General features: G+C 36.2%; 1 protein-coding gene across 4 annotated transcripts in view; it reads right to left on the reverse strand.

Moving 5' to 3' along the window:
- LOC125225047 (rho GTPase-activating protein conundrum) overlaps window positions 1-22011 on the reverse strand; it is a 245632-nt gene that overhangs the window by 180867 nt on the left and 42754 nt on the right. Inside the window, exon 1 of one of the 4 annotated variants that reach the window (XM_048128557.1) lies at window positions 3968-4166. The exons of 2 other annotated variants lie outside the window; for them this stretch is intronic. Coding sequence is in view for 1 of the 2 variants with exons in the window: in XM_048128556.1 (XP_047984513.1) it covers window positions 3870-3881 (12 nt within the window). In the remaining variant the exon portion in view is untranslated. Of the gene's footprint in view, window positions 1-3869; window positions 4167-22011 lie in introns of those variants that run through there. One more of the 4 variants, XM_048128556.1, reaches the window with a different exon arrangement.

Here is a 22011-nt window from a genome sequence, read left to right on the forward strand (position 1 = left end):
GTTCAAAAATTGGAACTAAATATTCTTAAGTTCGCGCGAGAAAAGAGTAAAAGGATGTTTCTAATAAAACTTATGTCTGCTATACTTGACGTAGTCCAGTTTAGCTGAAATCTAGTAAGCAACAGTAATAGCTTGAGATGATTAATGTGAACATTAATCCAACGCACGCCATATGGGTGAGTGGGGCAGATGAGATGATAGCCGAGGTTTCTATCATTTGCGGCGGCGATTAGTCTGTTGTTCACTGAAAGTGTTAGATTGTTCTAGAACTGACAATGAAGTTTGTGCTATTACGGGATGATTAGTTGAAGACGATGACGCTGGGACTCCAGCAGATGCCACCGTGGGCATTAGAATGTCCACCAGATTAATCTAAAGCACGTTATATGGATGAGTGGGGCAAATGAGTTGGTTGTTCCTTATGAAGTTTCTATCATTTGCGGGGAGATAATTATCACAATTATGTACCTAGTTTTTGATATATGCATGGAACAAGTAGGATTATTAAAAATTCGACAGTAAATTGTGTTTTCTTCTACCTAATAAAAAATAAGGCGATAACTACAAGGTATATCGTTGCAGAAGACCTTGAATATGAATTGCATGATACTGACCCTACGCAACTATTAGAATTTTGAAACCTAACCTTTTTCAGTGACAGTACGTCGACAGGCGTAGCACTGTCAGCGAAAGGTTACCCTGAGTCTACAGCATCTGCATGGTCAAAAATTACATTACTCTCACTTTCCCCGCAGCGGTCGAAATACTCAAATCACCGTAAAAGGCAAGGTCGCTAAGGGCATGTCCAATGTAACAGCCGTGTCGGCCACGATTTTATTGCCAGGGTCCGTAGCCAAATACACAAACGCTTACGATAATATCGTTTTCGGAGCTAGCTATCTCGATCACTCTTTTGTATTGGCGCGACAGAGAAAGACTGCGTTTCGATCGGCGTCTAGCGTCAGCGATTGTCATTTCGGCTGGGCCGGCAGCCAGCTTGCCTATTGCAAGCTTCCGTGGTAAAGTTTTTTGCAATATTTTATTAATTTTAGCCAATAACAAGAGCTTGTTTGTGTAAGGTTCTAAGTGAAAAGTTATGGTTTAGTTGAGGTTTTGCAAAATTATTTTGGTAAAAAAAACGTAACAAACGCAACTTAGCAACCAACTTTGCTACGCATCAATGCACCAACGCCATATTTATGGGAAAGTTAAAAAAAAACGTTCAGTTTAGACTATGAGTACTCCTGATTTGGCATAAATAAATGTTTAAACTTTACATAAATAGAGGTACCTACTACCTACATTAAAATGGGCGAGAAGTAGCGTAGGACCGATAGCGATAAAAGTATCGGAGGCCAAGTCTCATTTTGGGACACTAAGCCAATGAACGACGTATAAATATAAAAGAATCACAAGTAAAATATAATATATCTCTATCGGAAATATATTAATGAAGTCAATCTTTCAGTCAGCAATTTCAGCTAATCTAATAAATCTAACTGATGAAATAAATGGAAACGAAAAGGTGAAAGTTCTCCAGACATAAACAGAAAGACAGGCTACCTACTGATATCTGCTTTCATGTCTAAACCTAGTTCAACTAAACAGGCAAGCCTGATGAGATGAGAGCAGGCAAGAACCGGAAAATGAGGAAATAAACAAGTGACTTACACATGCTATGTACTTATTTATAACAAGACACAGTCTTGTCATTTCTTTTAGAAATCAATCTACAAGTACATAAGTATTAATACAGACTCGTAGACAATTATGCTTCTTTCATAATATAAACTGAAAGGATCTTTTAAATTTTCTGCCATTCATTTTAGATTCAAAATTGAATTACCTTAATCATTATAGAAATCCGCAATTATATTACTTATTACATGATCCAGACAAATCAGGTAAAAATAAGTAAATATTTAAAATTAAAAATAAAAAAAAAATCGGATAAGTTACAGTGAAGCTGAAGTGTGAACCTATTCATATCCCTATTACTTATAAATTTTAGTGATTAACTTATTAATATTTGTAAATTGTCAGCATTTCTTTACCCCGATAAAGACGTAGGGTGCATTGGGGTAATTTCGAAGCAAATAATTGCTCGGGTAATTTCGAAAGGGGAATCTTGATATGATGGAAATAACGGTGATTTTTATGTGACTTTCGAAATTAAACCACTTCCGAAATTACCCCAATGCACCATTAATTAAAGTGTGTGTAAGATCATGTAAGATGGCGAACTTCTATATTCACGATAGGACCCTTGACATTTCCTACCTGTTTTACCCACAGGAACATGTGTTTTACGTAAAACATACTTGTTTCTTGTTTCCATAAGGTCATGCAGGTGCCTCACTATTTTTAGTATTTTTATTTAATACCTACTTGTAAGTCATCAGCTGTAGGACATGCCTGGCAGTCAAACCCAACACTACACAATGCAGCATATCTTAAAAATCGTCACTACTTTAAAAAAAAACTTGTATCTTCGTCTGTCAATGAAAAGAAAATTGTACCTAGTAAGTATGTATGGAATACATAATATAGACTTACTGCGTTTTAACTTTGAGGAGCAGCGTGAGATTCGAGATTTTTTCAAAGTAGTGACGAAATATTTCATTTTCTTACACAATAGCTTAGAACTAAAATGTCAAACTCAAATTTCGTACATTACACGTTTACGCCTTTCTTTATTAGTGATGTGCAATTTTATTGTCCATCTATCGATACAACCCGAAAACCGCGCGGAAAATACTAGATAGTATTTTTTCAATGTCCAAATGTTACTGTTATTACATATTTTGTATAAATACTAAATAATAATTTCCTATTTAGTATTTAATGCTTATACCTAATGAAAAAGAGTCAATACAACATATCGATATCTAAACGTCATTATTGAGAGAAAAACCTGCTTGTGAATCAATAGGTTTTTTTTTTAAACTCCAGCCACTTCATTTTCGTAGGTGATTTACGAAACCGGTGTGTTATTACGACTGTTTTTTTTATTAAGTACCACACCACCAAGTATAATAACATAATTTATTTGAAGTTTTTTATTTTATTTTTAATAATTTTTGGTATATATTTTAGGTAGGACGGTCCATTTTCCTGTCTTATTATCTGAGAAACATACTGCAATTAGTAAACATGACCATAAAGAATGGAACATACCGAAAGCGTAAAAGGGCAGGTAAGGAACAGGAAGCGGCGAGGTTGCACAAAAGGTCAAACGATTTGAATCTACAATACGCTTTGTAAACACGTTTATCGGCACACGCTTATCATCCGTATCAGAATAGTAGGATGATAAAATACCTAAGCAAAGTATTGTGTTATGATAATTTTGATGTCACTGTTTTTAAATGCTAAGGGATATTTTTACGAAAGGGTATTGATAAGTATGTAACTAATAAAATAATCTAGCAATATTAAAAAATGATGGTTTTGACAAGTACCTACATTTAAAGCGTTGTATGTAAAGCATTCAAAGCAGCTGACATAAGGATCTTGTACATTACAATTTGCATGCTTAGCAAGATTGGGCCACAGGATGCACATATGCAGTGAAAGGAGATAGATGCACGAGCATACAAATGGGATTGGTCGGTCGAAGATTTTTAGCATAGCTTACCTGTCAATTCTACAAACATGTAGTTTAAAATTTGTCTATTGGTTTTATGTAAATGTGTGGCCTAGATTGTAGCCTTTTACGAAAAATCCTATAGAAAATATTTTTTAGTGACAGGTATAAAGTATACTGACAATAAAAATGTTGACATTTGACCAATCCCCCATTGACCAATCCCGTAAAAGCATCCTTAGCAACATAAACAAAACAGGTGCAAAACAAAACAAACACTAACCAGCTTCAACATCCGTAACGCCTCAAGCTCACAACTCACAAACAGCTAGCAGTACATACAGCCTAATCTACTTCTGATTGAAACGTCCACACACTCACTTTTACTTAAACTAATTGAAGCATTAACTCGAATCCAACTCCACACTTATTTCACAGCACTTCGTTTCGATATATATAATGCAACTCGATTTGTTTTTCGATATTAAAAAGCACTCGATAAGTTTTTCCACGTAAAAATTGTGACGGACAACACGACGCACGTCAGTGACGGTTGGCGCGGCACTGGCGTGGCGTCTCGTTTCTCGCATCGCATCGCCTCTCGCCCCGCGTTCGCCTCACGTGTTTTTTTGCCTTTGAATTTCGAATCCCACACCAAATCGGTACAAAGAAACTGACAGATACCTGTTTGTGAGTAACTTTTATTTCCTTGAATCAGTTTTTGTACACGTGTGAAGTTGCAGCTGTTATTTTGATTAAAGCACATTTAACTCTTCATTACAGACATATCGACATACGGCGGACATAGGGTCATCACTAGGATCAAAATGACGAATGATGGCCGCTGTTCGCCACTAAAAATATAGCGCTAAATTTAAAAAAAAATCAGTCCCTACCCTATACCTAATAGTTACACGTACATATTTATAATTGTAAATGTAACATAATTATTTAAGCATATGAATCATTTAAGATATCAGAAACATCACACACGGGTCATTCATAATACTCGTACAAACCTTTTGGCTTCCTCCGAGCTTTTGGTGTACGCCTCACTCGTTCACCTCTTTCCTCAAAGCTAATTATTACTTTGCACTCTGGGACACTGGATTTCTTTCTGTACTTGATACTCAATAAGAATAACAAAATACGGATGTTTGCACCTTGATCGTTAATTTTTTTTTTGTCTAGATATGGGACCTTTTCGGAAATGCGTTTGACCAAAAAGAAGTAGAGAAGAGGATGACAGGTGACAGAAAATATTAAACGGATATGTTCCCAAGTAGGTACGTTATTATATAAACATCTCATTATACCTGGTGTCGTAAGACGATACTTATAGCTTGCAGACAATACGGTGCATACAAATGTTACAAAATCAGCCTGCATCCCATACCGGTTATAATAACGACGTGTCACGACCATTGGACACCCACTGGTGTGAATGAGTTTAAACAATACCATACCACCTAATTCAATAACTGTAGACACCATATTATTTTGTTCTTAAAGAACACAACGAATACATTCAGTTACTCGATTATAAACCTTTTACAAATTAAGAATAGATTTTACAGAAAAATACAACGAAAAGAAATGTGCTACTATTACAGTTGAGAAGGAATCGAGAAAAACAAAGATGGACCAGTTGAATCAACAATTGGAACATTCGGTAAATATAATGAATCATAAGACCTAAAGACAATAAATTAAAGAGTTATTTTCGAATGAACAGCTAATCAAGTTCATGTTCAATGGCTAGTGGCCATGCTTAATTACAAGTGATGTCATTAATCTTGTAAAAAATGAAACAATAGAATACATGTCACACAATGTTCACATTAGTCACAAAATAAACATTTTAAGAACCAGATGAACATAACAAAAATAGATACATTACACCACCAGACAGATATCGTTAGGTACCTACCTACCTAGCAACCAAAAACTCACTAATTACTATGAAGTCGAGTTGAGCTAGTACATAATATAATTAATACATATTAGTTATATACTTAATAAATTATAATAAAATATAGGCAACTAAAAGGTATGTTAAACCGTTACCTTATATATTAATGAGACTGTTTCTAAAAAAACTATATATTTTGTGACATAGTTTTGGTCTACTTTAAAAGAAATGTCAACAAAACATTGTTAACGTCTTGTAATATTATACCTACCTATTAATAGTTATGCAACTTTGACATTGGTATGCAATATTAACTAAATATATTTCATTGAAACCGCAAAAAATTTCGTTATTGTGATGAAATACGTTTTTTACTGACACTTGGGAATTTTTCCACGCCTGTCAATCTCATCTCGATAAGACAACTAGCGGATTAATATGTATCTTATTTGGATTTCTGTGACGCATGCGGAGTAGCGGACTCACAAACCGAGATAAATCCACAATCGCAAAGGTATATAGTGCCAGACCAGACTAAGTTGGCAACAAGTTTGATAGCCCAGTCTCTGCACGGGTTAAGTAAATGTCATAATTTCATCTAGCTTGATGTTAAAAACAACTCTTCCACCAGCGAGGCCGACAAAACTAAGTCAAAATCGCTGGCAACTTACCGTGGTTGATCACTCTACACCTACATTTTTGTCAATAATCTAATCTTAGTCTTAATACTAAGCATACCCGGTTTGACGAAAGTAAAATGCACCAGTATTAGTTTAATAAACAAATTAAATCTTTTCGAAATCGATATTGAACAATTACCTACTAAGAAACAAATAAAATGCGCCTCCTTTTGTTACTTAAATATTCAGTTCTTATTATTGTTATCACGATTATACCTAATGTTTCAAACTTACAACCTAACGGAGTCGTATGTTGTCAAAATTTGTCGATATCGATAATAAAACAATTTTGATTTGCCCTCGCACTATTTAGGTTGAAACAGAAATTGACTGAGATTGGAAGATTTTCGTTATTCTTAGCTGTAATATTTTTATGGTATTTTTTTCAGGCCCGGAAAGAGATGGAGGGATGACCTAGACACCTTCCTCACTAACTGGCCGGAAGAGGCACTAAACCGGATGTCAAGGAGGTTAAGGACAGATGCCTTTTGCCAGCAGTGGGACACCATTATAGCCTAGAAAAAAAAGAAATAAAAAAATGTTTTTCCTTCATTTGAAAGAGAATTTTTGTCCACAAAACATTTGAAAAAACAAACTTTTTTAAGAGGTACCTAATAAATTAATATTGGTCACGGTGTAATTTGTTGCAAAGTTGTGATAATTAATGAATTCATATTTTCATATACAGTATGTAAACTAACGAAAACCATTTACTGTAACCCGTAAATGTCCAGGTGATACTGAGAAACTTTTACTATGGGACCAACACCCAAAACGCGAAATAAAAATTTACTCTCCCATAGGAAATACTTACTATAAAATAAAACTACCTATGAAACTGTCAGAAGATATTTTCGTGATTTCGGTGTTGATCTCATAGTAAAAGTTTCTCAGTATCACCTGGACATTTACGGGTTACAGTAAATGGTTTTCGTTAGTTTACATACTGTATTTTTTTCCAATTGTATAAATAGTCATATAAGTAGTATAAAGTTGACGATAGAGAACTTGTTACTGAACGATTCAACATTGCGTAGTATTAGATAAATAATATAAGCCGTTTATCACCACGTACTCTTCGCATTTACCACGTATTTCCTTTACCCCTAACGTTTTTTTACGTTTTAGAACGTAAGTAGCAACGTAGGCAATGCGATAGCATAATCGTCACGAAATATGACATTGATACATACAAACAAACAAGCTTTTACCTAGTCTGAAACCCTGTTGAGAGACAGAGGACAGAGCACAAACTGCTCAAATTCCAGTGCCAATAAGTAAACGAAATTGCCTATCAATATCACCCATAACATATTGAACCCATATCCCACAGTCGACTTCTACGACGCACATGGGAGGAATGGAGGAAATAGGAAATTCTTATTACGTCACCACACACACAGCGAACACAGTCATGACGGAGCATGAACATTAATTGTATGGAGAACATAAACGGTGCCTCCGAACGGTTACTTATTGATTTCATTTTCATACATTTTCCATGAGTATAGGTATGTTTAATAAAAACCTATGTGGTTTCAGTTAAAAAATAAAAATAACAAAAAAAATATTTTGTTTGCCATAACTACCAAAACAAAAACACATGAGAAAAAATTAAAAACAAAAATGATGAAATTAAACAATTTAAGCAAAAAATATGAAATAAATTTATCAAGTAACTTGGGTATTCTAAAATGGCAATAAGATACAATTTTAATTTCCAACCTTGCTTAAATTTTATCCTCTGTCAACGAAATTTTAATATACCTATAATAAAAGTGCACCTACTGGCAGGTCTTATTTCACAATTTTAAATGTGACGTCGTTTAATCTTACTTGACAAAAGTATCTGACATTTATTTTCATCTTATCATGCTATTTTTATAATCCCAGTAAAATATTTCCATCACGCACAATCATATCATATCATATCATTCTTTATTGCAATCATGTTCATTTTACATAGGATGGTATTCAAATATTATAAGGTAGGTACATGATACCCTGTTAGGGCATGGCAATAATCTTAAGGACTACTTAGTGAACTAAAACTAAAGTAAAATTAGTCTTAATATAATTCTATACATGGAGATGATAATTGAATAATAATTTTTATAATTGACAGTTACTGACAAAATATAAATATAATTTGTGATCATAAAATTTTGAAATAATAGGTAGTCAATAATTTAGTACAAAGTAGGTATAATAGTAAATAATAAATAATTGAAATTAAAATTAAATAATTGTTATGTCCTTCAAAATCAATTTGGCAAAGTGTCGTCATTTAAATATTCTTCGATTGTATAGTAACATTTGTCTTGGAGAAGTTTCTTTAAATTACTTTTAAATACTTTGATGTTTTTTTCCTGCAATAACTGTTGAGGTAGCTTGTTGGCTATGGTAGCGCATCTATAATGGGGGCCGTTTCTATACATAGCTAGATTTGAAATTGGTAAAAGGTACTGAATTCTGTTCCGTCTATTTGAGGTGATTTTTTGTAAGGGAAATAAGTTTGCGTTATTTCTGACAAACATGGCCGCTTCCATAATGTACATACTAGGTAAAGTTAGAATTTTATGCTTTATAAAGTGAGGACGGCTGCTATTAGGTATTCGCGTATTAGTAAGGATGCGTATACATTTTTTCTGTAAAACAAACAGTTGGTCTACTTCTGTGCTCGCACCCCACAATATTATTCCGTAATTAAGCCAAGAGTTTGCGTACGCGTAATATGCAGACAACGCCGTTTCAAAGTTAGTATTTATTTTAAGCACGCTGAGAGCGTATATAAATCGAGACAGTTTAGTGCAAATTTTTTGTACATGCGATTTCCAATTTATATTTGAGTCAATATTTATTCCTAATAAATTAAATTCCGATACTTCCTCTATAGGCGTATTGTCAATCGTAAGTGACATTTGGAGTGATTGCTTTTGTACCGGTTTGAACTGGATAATTTTAGTTTTCTTTAAATTTATTGTTAGGTTATGGTCATCGAGCCATGCCTGAGTTGTTGTAAAAATGTCTTGTAATTTTTCATTGCAAGTTTCATTATTCGGACAACCAAATAATAGCGAGACATCATCCGCAAACATTATACATGTTGTGTCTAATATTGTAGGCAAGTCGTTTACATAGGCTAGAAACAACAGACACCCGGCCACACTTCCTTGGGGAATTGAGTACGAAGTATGTCGTGTTTCTGATATCACCTCCTTAATTTGCCCAGAGTCCTTAAAAAAGTGATTTATTTGTACGTACTGGCTACGGTTCTCAAGGTACGACCTAAACCATTGATGGGCGTTTCCGCGAATACCCATACCATTCAATTTTGACAACAGGATTTTATGGGAAACGCGATCATAAGCCTTACTCATGTCGAGCAATAAACCAACGCTGTACTGTTTCCGATCTATAGTACTGAGGATTTCCTGAACGTAATTATAAACTGCAAGTATAGTGGAGTGGTGTTTTCTGAACCCAAATTGATTTTTGTTAAGAACATTAAATTTTTCAAAAAAACTATATACTCTATTAATCATTGCTTTTTCAAAAATTTTTGAGATGGCTGGGAGAAGAGCAATAGGTCTGTAATGATTTGGGTCTTTGCTATCGCCTCCTGGCTTTAAAATGGGTTTAATTTTGGCGATCTTTAAGCGGTCTGGAAAAACTCCTTGATTTAGCGATTGGTTGATAAGGATGTGTAAAGGTGTGACTAATTCCTTGGCGCACTTTTTTATAAGTGTTGGAGGTATTTCATCTATGCCAAAACTTTTTTTATTTTTCATTTGACCGATTATTGTGAGAATTTCCTGTTTAGTTACCTCGCTAATGAAAAGGGAGTTTATCAGTGGCGAGATAACGGGTCTGCCAGTCGCATGCGCCGGCGCACCTGACCCGTCACCCCCGGCCGGCGGTGACGCGCCTACTGACACAAAATATTCGTTGAGTGCAGTTGCAATTGATTGGGGCGATTCTACAATGGTTTTATTTATGTTCAGCGATAAATTTTTTGTATTATTTTGTTGGCCGTCTTTTTTGTATGCTGTTATATCCCTAATAACATTCCACATAGTTTTCGTCGTATTTTTGGAAGCTTTCATTCTCCTTACAAAATTCAATTTTTTTGACGTCTTTACACAGTTTTTAAGGGTTTTCCTGTACAATTTGTAGAATCTAGTCAGTACGGCGTCTCCGGACTGATTTATGAGCTTTTTTAATGCTCGTTTGTGTTTACAAGCAATTCGGAGACCAGTTGTTATCCATGAATTTGTTCTGGGTGTGCGAAAATTTGTTTTAAGCTTCGGTATACATTTATTCAAAATTTGTGTCAGGTGGTCACTGAACGCATTGTAATTTTGATTTATGTCGTCGTAAGCTATAATTTTAGTCCAATCAGAAAGAAATAGTTCGTTTTTGAACGCGGACATGTTGTTTTCGTTAAAATTTCTTTTGTATGTGTATATTTTTTTTATATGATTTTTGTCACTAACATGTTGTTTCGGCAGTTCATAAATAACACTTTTATGATCGGATATGCCGTAATCCTCAACCAAAACACGCTTTTTGTCTAGCTCGTTAGTAAATATAAGGTCAATGCAAGTTGCTGATTTCTTTATTTCTCTAGTCGGTGTTTTTACTATTTGGTGCAGGTTAAATGGTAACAAAGTAGTTAAAAGCCTTTCGGAATGTCTCGACTTGGCAGCCACATTGATGTTAAAGTCACCGCATAAAATTACATGTAATTTTTGTTCTTTTAAACTAATTATTTTAAGAAGTGTGTCTAATTTTTCATAAAATACATCGATATCGCGATCAGGCCTATATATACAAATCAATAATATGCGCTCCGTTGGTATTTCTACGGCACAACATTCGAAAATAAGTTCTGTAGATAATTGCGTAATATCTTCCCGATTTATGAAGTCGATGCCTTCTTTTAGCAGAATCGCCACTCCACCACCCGAGTGGCATTTCCGATAGAAGGCCGATGCAAAATTATATCCATTAATGTGTATTAGATCTTTTTGCATTTCTGATATCCATGTTTCTGATAAACAAACGGCTGGTAAGTTTTTTGAACTGAGGAGAGTTTCAAATATGTGCGTTTTATTTTTTAAACTTTGGGAATTCTGTATCAATATGTTAAAGTTAGTTTCGAAAGGTGCGGCCTCCTAAGTCTTCGTTGGTCCTGTGTGGTTCGCTAGTCCTGTTTATTTGTTCGGAGCCTCCGCTCGAGGCTGCCGCCACTGCCGGTTCGTTATTTGATGAGATTGTGGATGAGATCGTAGATTGTCTATCCCGCGCATCGCCGCTTAACATCGCCTCGTTCTTGTTTACGTTTTTTTCCTGTTCCGTAGATAAAGGTGGGTTCGGTGATAAGCTGCAAGCCGCGGGAATAACTTCTTGACCATTTACATATAATTTATTACGACGTATGATCGCATAATTTCCCTTCTGACGTGACTCTTGCAACATTTTTATTAACTGGTGTCTTTTTTGTAGATCTTCTTTGTTCAGAAAGTTAGTTATTTTATAGCCACTGTTTCGAAAATAATGTACGTTTTCTATGATGTAATTTTTCATTCGTTTGCTTATGAGCTCTATAGCGATAGGCCGGTTCCTTTTGCCAATTTTCCCAATTCGCTCAGCTGATTCAATGTAACCGTTTATATTTATGTTAAGTATTTCGGCAAACATTGCACTAATGCGTGGATATAAGTCCGCTTCCACTTCTCCATAGTACTCGTCCAGGCCGTGTAGAACTATAGTTTTTGACTCGTTTTGGTTGTTTAAAGGTACGGAACAATTAGTAATACGTGTTTGTAGGTCATGTAAGGTTGCCGCTAGGTGTTTGTTTTCTTTTTCTAGGTGTATGATTTTTTCATTTGTAGTTTGTAGCTCCTTTTTCAAAATGTCCTGTTGCGTTTTTACGTCCTCGGTTTGTTTTATTAGATCCAGTTTTAAATGTTTAACTGATTCAGTTATTTCTGTGTGAATTAGAAGTTTCATGGTAGTCATGATAGTTTGGTTGTTCTGCTGTAATTTTTTGTCCAAGAGGTTACTGATTTGTTCCAAAGTGACACTTGGGGTGGTCTGCCCCAGCTGGTAAGAGTTCTCGGTATTCCCTAAAATACTTCTATCGTTGCCTAAAAGGTCCTCGACAGACATTTGTGAATCATTTAAATTTGTATTGTATTCATGCTGTTCATAGTGTTTTCTCACAGGAGTGTCGTCAGTTTTCCGTCTAAATGTTACATTTGAACATGACGGGCATCGCAGTACGCGTTTTATTTCGTGGGCTTTTTCTCGGAACTCTGCCGTTGTTATATTAAGACAGGTGTAGTGATAGGGTCTTTTGCAACCTGTACATGCTATCAATTCCAAGGGGCTTACCAAAAGGCTACAAGCGGGACAATAACTCATTTTTATAAATTGAGAAGCGCGCGCAGTGTTAATAATAAAAGTAGGCCTATTTTTAACCGACTTCAAAAAAGGAGGAGGTTCTCAATTCGACTGAATGTTTTTTTTTTTTTTTTTTTTTTTTTTTTTTTTGTATGTATGTTATTCGATATCTCCGAGAATCGTGGACCGATTTTCAAAATTTTTTTTTTGATCGAACCGGTATCACCCCGAGATGGTCCCATTGGCACCAAGTCAGGGTCTGATGATGGGATCCTGGAGAAATCGAGGGAACTCTTCAAATGTTATAGGCACATGTAATGTTTTTAGTCTATTTTTCAAAGGTACACCAGTATTTACGTCTGATGGTAATAATTTTATGTGGCTGAGCTGATGATGGAAGGTCAACTCCTCAATGGTTAGGAGTTAAAGGATAATTCTTTCACTACTGTACATGTATTCGGACTGATACATATAATATCACTAGGAACCACTAAAAATCAACAAATAAATAAACTTTTTAACAAAAAATAAAACCGCCTTCAAAAATAAGCGCGTTACAAAACACGGAGAAACTAAAAAGCCAAAAATAATAAACCTTTCAATTCAGATTTCTTATCGTATTGCAATAAGCTAAACATCCAAATTATAAACAAATCAATTATTTTTGGAGTCGGTACCAGCCTGTGTATGGTTGGGTGGGGCAAACAGGGAATAGCAAGGCGACGAACAGGTCTGGTACCGACTACAAAAATAATTGATTTGTTTATAATTTGGATGTTTAGCTTATTGCAATACGATAAGAAATCTGAATTGAAAGGTTTATTATTTTTGGCTTTTTAGTTTCTCCGTGTTTTGTAACGCGCTTATTTTTGTTACGGCTGGATTACACTAACGTAGGCGGGGCTTATCTTGTAAAAACCCGAACGGAGTTGATATGAATGTAACTATCTCTGTCTTTCTCTCCGGTTTTCCTCACTATCGTCTCGCTCGCACTAATAATCGATTTACTTAATGGTCACTTCTTCCTTAGATCACGCTAGATGGCGTTAAAATCAATACGAGAAAAGATAACATTAATTTCGATCACAGTTTGTCTATATTGTTGTTTTGATGCTGTTATAAAACTGTTTAGGAACACTTTGCACTGAATTTTAGGTCCACATAAGTTCTCCTGATGCACCAAGTTTTTTCACCGTATCAATGTTCGTGCCGGTGCCCGATGCCGGTTACATATTTTTGATTTAAAACCATGTTGATTGTGGTTATTAAACTGTCCAATCCATTTGTTCCATTGATAAACCGGTGTTAAATGCACTTGAATTTCACTAGCGACACTTATAATATGCTCTTTTTATATTAATAAAATAAAATAACACAGACTTCAATGTTAGCCGTGGCGCGCGCCATCTATCGTCTCGTATCGTATAATCCAAGATTAAACGTATTAAAATAAAAGACAAATCGAGTAAAAAAACGTAGGACATGCACCTTACAAGATAAGACAGTACGGCTGCCGTGAGTTTGACTCTGATATGTCAGTGTTAAGTTTTCTTATAATTAATAGCCTTAGTGCGTTTTCACATTATCCGATCCGATATCGGATGTCGGAAGGATTTCAGTAGAAAAAATCCAAGATGGCGCCTGTAATGTATGGGATATCGGTCCGACATCCGATATCGGATCGGATAATGTGAAAACGCACTTACGAGTCAGTGTCAATAAGAACGTCTACCACGAGTTTTTAAGTGTTATAAGTTTGACGTGTCTGTCTGTCTGTTTGTGTGTGGCTGTCTGTGGCTCGTCTGTCGTAGCTCCCGAAGGGATCAACTGATTTAGATTTAGTTTTTCTTTAAAGCTAGTCGGGAGTGTTCTAGACATGTTTCATGAAAATCGGTCCACTAATATGTCGCGGTCGGGAGTTTCATCAAAATTTTAATTTTGTGGTTAGGTTATTCATGTTTTAGAATATGTTACTCTATCGGGTAACATAAGGAAAATGTATGTAATTTTTGAGGTCTAGTAACTATTTGGAGACAATTTTCTTTCTCCATACAATCCCATATCATACTCTCCATACAATATACTCCATATTGTAAATAATTTGTGCGTTTTCCAGAAATATCCTGCCTCGCACAGTGGAACACACTGTGGAATGTATTTCCGGCCTGATACTTTACGAGTTACGACCTTCAAGAAAAGAGTGTACCTACATACAGACCGGTACCTTCAACCCAGGTGTTACAGGTGTTGCAGGTGTCAATTGGCAGCAGTCATCGCTTACCATCAGGCGATCTGTCTGCTCGTTAGCCTCCTGTCTCATAAACAAATTCCTTTTCTTTGCACACTCATTTACTTCTCATTAAGAAACCGACAACTTTTCTTAATGACAACATTGACAACACACTCAAAAACCACATGAGAGACCTTATTGGTTATATCCGGCTCGAGTCAGTAATCGTATTAAAAACGAATCATGAGGATGAGTGCAGTAACGGGACACTGTCTGGCGGTTACCATGTCTACCGCAGGCAGCGATCAGCCAGAGACAGGTTAAAGTAAACAAAAGACAGTCTACATTCCAAGTAAACAAAAAGACTGTGCGTGTGATTAATGATTATGATATGATCGCGACCAGGGGCGGCTCACTCCGCGATTCTATCGCTGCGTTACAAGTACATGCCGGCGGCCGCGAGTTCGAGGCCCATTCAGTGGTGACGACCTTCACGCGGCGCAATAGAATTCAGGGTCCCCCCACATCTAGCGTCTCGCGAGCGTCGCGTCGGGCCAACTGTATGGAAAAAGACGTCGCGTCGACGAGACGTCGACGCGGCGTCGGGCTTTGCCCATACTGTTGGCCCGACGCGACGCTCGCGAGACGCTAGATGTGGGGGGACCCTTATTCATTAGGCTAACATCATAATCAAGTGTGCAAAAAATCAGAACAGAATTTACTACAGATTTATTAAGTTACTGGATTACATGACATGGGTGAGACTTGAGCTCACGGCCTCTGGATATTGGAAGGATATATAAGTTATACATCTAAGTCATATCAGGGAATAATTATAACATTTTGGTTCTAGAAGAATAAATCTCTGGTAATTTAGAAATCCGTTTTCGTAGGACATAATTATCATCATCATTTCAGCCGTTAATCGCCCACTACTGAGCACAGGCCTCCCTTCGTGTACGCAACTTATCCCGGTCCTAGGCTACTCTCGTCTAGAGGTGCCCCGCAGTTTCTCGAATGTCGTCCACCCAACAAGCCAACGGATGCCAGGCGCTTCTTACATCCGAAAGCGGCCACCGTTCGTTCTCTCAACATTTTGGTCACCTGCCATATATCACTCTGCCTGGCAACATGTCCCGCCCAATTTTATTTGAGTTTGGAAATTACGTCACCTTCGCACGTCCCGCACCGTGGTAGGTTACAATCCTTATAATTCAGTCGTCTTTACAGTAAATGCTCGACTGATGCATTTACCCGTCATTGTCACGTAGATTCACGGGTCGATTCGCCCCACTAGATTATGTGCGCAAAAACAGCGGGTTGATGACCGCTGGGAACGCGCAAAAAGTCAAAAACGTCTTCGCCGAAACGAGTAGGCAATGTCAGCGGTTGGCAACTTTGCACTTTGACATTACAAGTACTTAAGTAATTGCTTGTATTGTTATTTAGTGTACAGTCTGGCAAAAAACGGTAGAAATTAAAAAAGTGGCAATATTGGGACGACACGTTTGGTTGGAAGGGATGTTGCCACTTTATTTACTTCTACTCTTTTTTGCCTAAAATTATAGGTATAAAAGCTGTGAAGTTAAAGCCAAAATATGACAGGCATTTTGGAAAATTTGAAAAATGTAGGGTTTACCGGTCAATTATCTTCATAAAACGCGTGCCTTCCTAAACCTTGACGTTGTGTGAATCATCAATTGATTAAAAAGTAGGGCGAAGGTTTCATTCCTAACGAAAATTTGAATTTAGCGCCTTTTTTAGTGCCAAAATTTGGTTGACCGTCTTTATTATAGACATAGACGGAATAGTCCCTGTGACGGACGGCACTAACCTTAAGTAAGAAAATATAATAGTTATTTGTTATACAAGGGGGCAAAGTTGTATTTTAACGCCGAGTGTGGAATTGAAAAACGAGCAAGTGAAAGGATTCTATAGTTGAACCACAAGCGAAGCGAGTGGTTCGAGAATAGAATCCAGAACTTGCGAGTTTTTTTTAACACACGAGAAGTAAAATACATTTGCACCCGAGTGTAACACAAAACTTTTCCCCTCACTATAGCGAGGAAACTACAACGCAAAAAATGCATTTATCACTGCTTCCAGTAGTTCCACAGGTGGTAAATCATCTTTATTACTAGATTAACCTACTTTTATCAATTTTAAAGCAATTAATTTGACTTTATTCAAGGTCAAATTACTTTACCCACTAGTGGATAAAATGCGTTTTTACCCGCTGCTATATTAAAGGACAAAACACGTGTTTCCGAGCTAGTGAGGGGAAAATGTTTTATATTTTTCTCCAGCCAGAATAAAATAAATGCGCCATTTCTCAATCACTTAGAACAATGAACTCCAATTCTAAGAACAGGAATTCCAGGACATTCCATGCCGTCACCGCAATACAATTGCGATCATTTCTGAATGACGGTTCATCTAGTCTTACTTCAACATCCGTCTATTGAGATATTGAGAACATGTTTACACGAACGACGGATTTCTTAAGTTTTGTTTCGATTCCTTAAAATGTCAACATTCGATGAAATTCTTGAGTTTATTATCAAATATCGAGATATATTGAGTTTAATATATTGTCTTATTAAAATTATAAATGGGAAAATGTGTGTGTCTGTTTGTTTGTCCGTCTTTCACGGCAAAACGGAGCGACGAATTGACATGTTTTTTAATTGGAAATAGTTGAAGGGATGGAGAGTGACATAGACTACTTTTTGTCTCTTTCTAACGCGAGCGAAGCCACGGGCAAAAGCTAGTTGTCTTATATAGGTGACGTTTGGGTGTCCACTGCAGCTGCGTTACTGTTGTACATATACATATAGGTATACAAAACATCAACACATATCTGTATTACCTAAAACAGGTAGGCAAAGCACATGAAACCGCTCAAGTCACAGTGATGAAAGGGTTAAAAGTTTACAAAATTGGGATAATGTAGTCCTTCGCCAACGCCAACTCTTATAGTTGTATTTTCTTATATTCTTAAATAGTTACCTGAAGTAAAGAACTCGTGTATTTCACAAAAAACTAAACAATCAAAATCTATTTCATCTGATCCATAATATCACGTAAGTGACCCTTGACATTTGACCAAAAATGCCCCCAATTGTTCAGCAGTAAACGCGAAAGTCCCGTGAAGGGACAGGTGACAGGTCCGCTGCGATGATAATCGGTTGCAAAGGTTCAATGGAGACCACGTGATCTTTTTTAACATAAAGTTTTAGAGGAAATTAAGACAATGACGTACAAAAAGATGAGCTCGTTTTGTTAGTTTTGACTTTTTGCTACAGTTACTTTGCTTATTCAAGCAGTTCTTTTTAAAATCAGCAGGAAATAATTATTTTTTTACTGAGGGACTACACGTTTCGATTTTCCCACATTAATATTTGAGGCTTGTTTGAAAACCGCTTGCATAAAGACCCTTAATTATGATTGAAACGTTCCTTGTGATAGTAGTGATGATGATCATAGAGTATATTGAATAGAATGTGATGATAACCTAACCACAAAATTAAAATTTTGAAAAAACTCCCGACCGCGACATAGTAGACCGATTTTCATGAAACATGGCTAAGAACACTCCCGACTAACTCAGCTTTCAGACAAAAAAAACTAAATCTAAATCGGTTCATCCGTTCGGGAGGTACGATGCGACAGACAGACACACACACAGACAGACAGACAGATAGACAAACAGACAGACAGACAGACACGTCAAACTTATAACACCCCGTCGTTTTTGCGTCGGGGGTTAAAAAGCAACATTAAAATTAAATTGGTTTGGAAATGATGATTATCAAATCCTTGCAGTCTCTTCTATTACAATACTTATATAAAAATCATCCTTAAGAATTTAAGGAAAGTTAATGTTTAAAAAAAAACCTGATATTAAAAATGGCCGATGGGTTGAACTAAGTATGTAATATGCAGACATTACCTAACCGTCGATACGAACTCTAGATTATCCCAAAGTTTCATCCTTGAGAAAATGATCAATGTCTGATGGCTCTGGGCTCTTTGTCCTTAAAGCCCAATGCATATCAGTGCCCTGATACTTTTGCACTTCTTTGATATAAGACCTAGATGATTACTTGATTAGTCGATTACCGATTACACACATTATTTGGTGCATGCGAAATTAAGTGAAAGCCGTGTGACATAGGTTAGGTAAGTCGTATCAAAACCATAAGAATTTTTAAATTCGAATCGTACTTCAAAAAGATAAAAGCAAGCGTATTGCAGGGATAAAAGGCATAATCTGGGGAACATTTAACAAGAAAACCGTCACATTTTCTCTTGAAAATTATTAATTTTTTTGGGGTAAATAAAAAGAACAGAAGGTCCATTCTTTGCGCGTTTGCGAAAGAGATAGTAGCTGTACGCGTGTGATGTAAGTATACACAAAGAGGATCGAGTATTATAGAGAGTTGCTGTCAGAGTAAAATGTGTAATCACAGTGCATAAACAGTCATCTCTCGACACATGCTTAAAACTTTTGAACATCAGTTTTGACAATGTGGCCTATATTCTTAGCTTGATATGTGTTAAAATGTCAAATATTAATATTAGCGCCATTTAGCCGAGCGTCCCCCAAAGGTGTATCGCCATCTAGGTTACCGTACCTTTTTCTGTATGGTACTGAGGTACGTTTTTTTCTTAGACTTTATCTGTCTATACGGAGTTACATATATCCTTGGTATACATTAATTTCACTCATTACGTGTATAGTATGTCGAGTTTTCTTTTCAGCACGTTTCAGGTGCAACAATGTGGTATTTTTTCAGCGGTATATATCATCGCGAGATCCACTTTCTTCGCGGGCCTAGCTAAAATATAGCCAGCACTAGTAGGGTTGCCGCGTTGAAAAATGAAGGTACTTATGGTGAAAATTAAAATACGGACCTTAAAATTGCCTCGCAAAAAAGCTAACATAAGTTAGCAATGATTTTTGCAGCTTGTGCAAGGGTTAAGTAATCGTCATAATTTCATCAATGTTTGACGTATAAAGTAACATTTGCACTGACGAGGCTGTCAAAATCGTATTAGCCAACCTATCTTGGACTGAAATGTATTAAATAATGTTCCTTCAAACTCTCATTAAACAAAATGCCTACCTTCTTATTTCCCTAATAGTCACCAGCATCATGGACTTACTCCTTATTCAATGAGATATTCAATTTAAGAATTGGTATTGGTAACCCTACGTCTCTCACATAAACTAGCCGTTTTAGCACTTAACGCTTTCTGGCCGCCCGGCGGGCGCACTAAACAAAATACAACTTATGTGATGGCCGATATTTAATTGATATAAGCTGATTTCTCCAATTACTTGGTGCTCTCTCCACATGCAATGCTTTGATGCCTAACTCCTAGATTCTATGAGAGACTTTCACATTATTAAGCTGTGAAAATGACAGTGAACGACGTACTAATCCTTACAAATTTTATAGATTTGAAAGTAAGTTTGTCTATCTTTCTGTCCCGTTATGCGAAAGTAAAAACTGAATTATTTAAATACATTGATAAAAGTAGCTCCGATATATTGTGATTGTGTGATACAAAAGTCGAGTTCTAAAACCTAATCTATACCTATATTTCACACAGCTCCTGTAACTATAAAAGATCAGTAAATATTATATTAACAATAATTGTAAACCCTACTCAATATTACATTATCATTAATTAAAGGATTACCATGGTATGTTCATAATCTGATAATACAAGATATTTACCATTACATATACTGAGCCATATATTTATCGGTAGATAACTGATGTTTTGTTTCATAAGTATCGGTATTGTAAGAGTACCTATATACCTTGAGATTCTTGAGTATTAGTAAACAGATAAACAATTACATAAATTCGTAAAGACGTTGAAAATTGGCATTATGAATAGAAATCATAAGTAAACAACTAAACATCGAAAATAATTATAAATTGAAATAACATACACGCATAGCTGGGCTGGCTGGGCACCGTTAATAAAATAGTTAACTTCGTTAATCGCTAATCCGTTACTAAAAAAGTTAACTTCGTTAATCGTTAAAGCGATACATTTCGACAAATTTAACGTAAGTTAAAGTTAATCGTTAATCCGTTAACACGTGAAAAAAAATGAACTTTTCTTTAAATATTTAGTTGCATACTGATGAATATTTAGTTGTATAGTGGATACTGATCCACTATAACGTATTATATTTCTGTAAAAGGCCGAAGTAAAGCTAGTCTATTGAACTCTAGGCTGCACGTGGAAGGCACTGGCGGTGACGGGACTGTTGTGGCACTTTGGGCGGTAGAGGCTAGGGAAGCGAATGTGGTCGTAAATAGGGCTCGAATTTGCTGCCCTATCACTACAACAGTCGCCATGGTAAAGCTTAGGATTCACCGAATCAAAGTTAGTAAAAGCAAATCCACGTGAAGAATACTTTTTTAGGTATTATTTCGGACTTTTAGCAATCGACATCGGTAAAACCTAGGATTTACCGACAAATCATAGGATTTGCCGTACTTCGGGCTTTTATAGTAGCGTTCAGAACGTGTTTTTCGCAGCGCAGATGGCGCCTGTGCCCAACTAGATTAACGATTAACGGACTCGGAGAAATTTAACGGAAGTTAACGAGTCCGTTAACATTTTTTCAAGTTAACTTAAAAGTTAATCCGTTAATCGAAATGTTAACTTCGTTAATTAACGATTAACGGATTAACGAGTTAATGCCCAGCTATGCATACACGAAAGAAAAAACGGCAAGGCCCACTGGTGGCAGAGCCGGGAATCGAACCCGGGTCTTCAGCTTACGCGGCTAACGTCTTTACCACTAGACCACACGCCCGCCGTGGTACCCGACGAAATTTCTCTAGTGTATGTTATCTCTGATAAGGCTAGGCGCCTTTTGACCAACTCTAACCTACAGGTAGGTACATATTATTTCACTTTATACGTCACATTTGATCCATTCATTCATTCAACTTATTGTTAATTATTATAATTATGTCATTACTTATTGCCGTGGCACTGAACCTTGAGTAGTTTCATGTGCTCTGCGTACCCCGTTTAAGGAATATAGGCTTGAATTTATGTCCATAACTAATGTTTTATACAAATGTCACATATCTGAAAATAAATGGACAATAATAATAAATCGAACCATATTTTAGTAGTTTACATAATTTCTTACATG

Source organism: Leguminivora glycinivorella, chromosome 4 (assembly GCF_023078275.1).
Source record: "Leguminivora glycinivorella isolate SPB_JAAS2020 chromosome 4, LegGlyc_1.1, whole genome shotgun sequence".
Taxonomy (NCBI): domain Eukaryota; kingdom Metazoa; phylum Arthropoda; class Insecta; order Lepidoptera; family Tortricidae; genus Leguminivora; species Leguminivora glycinivorella.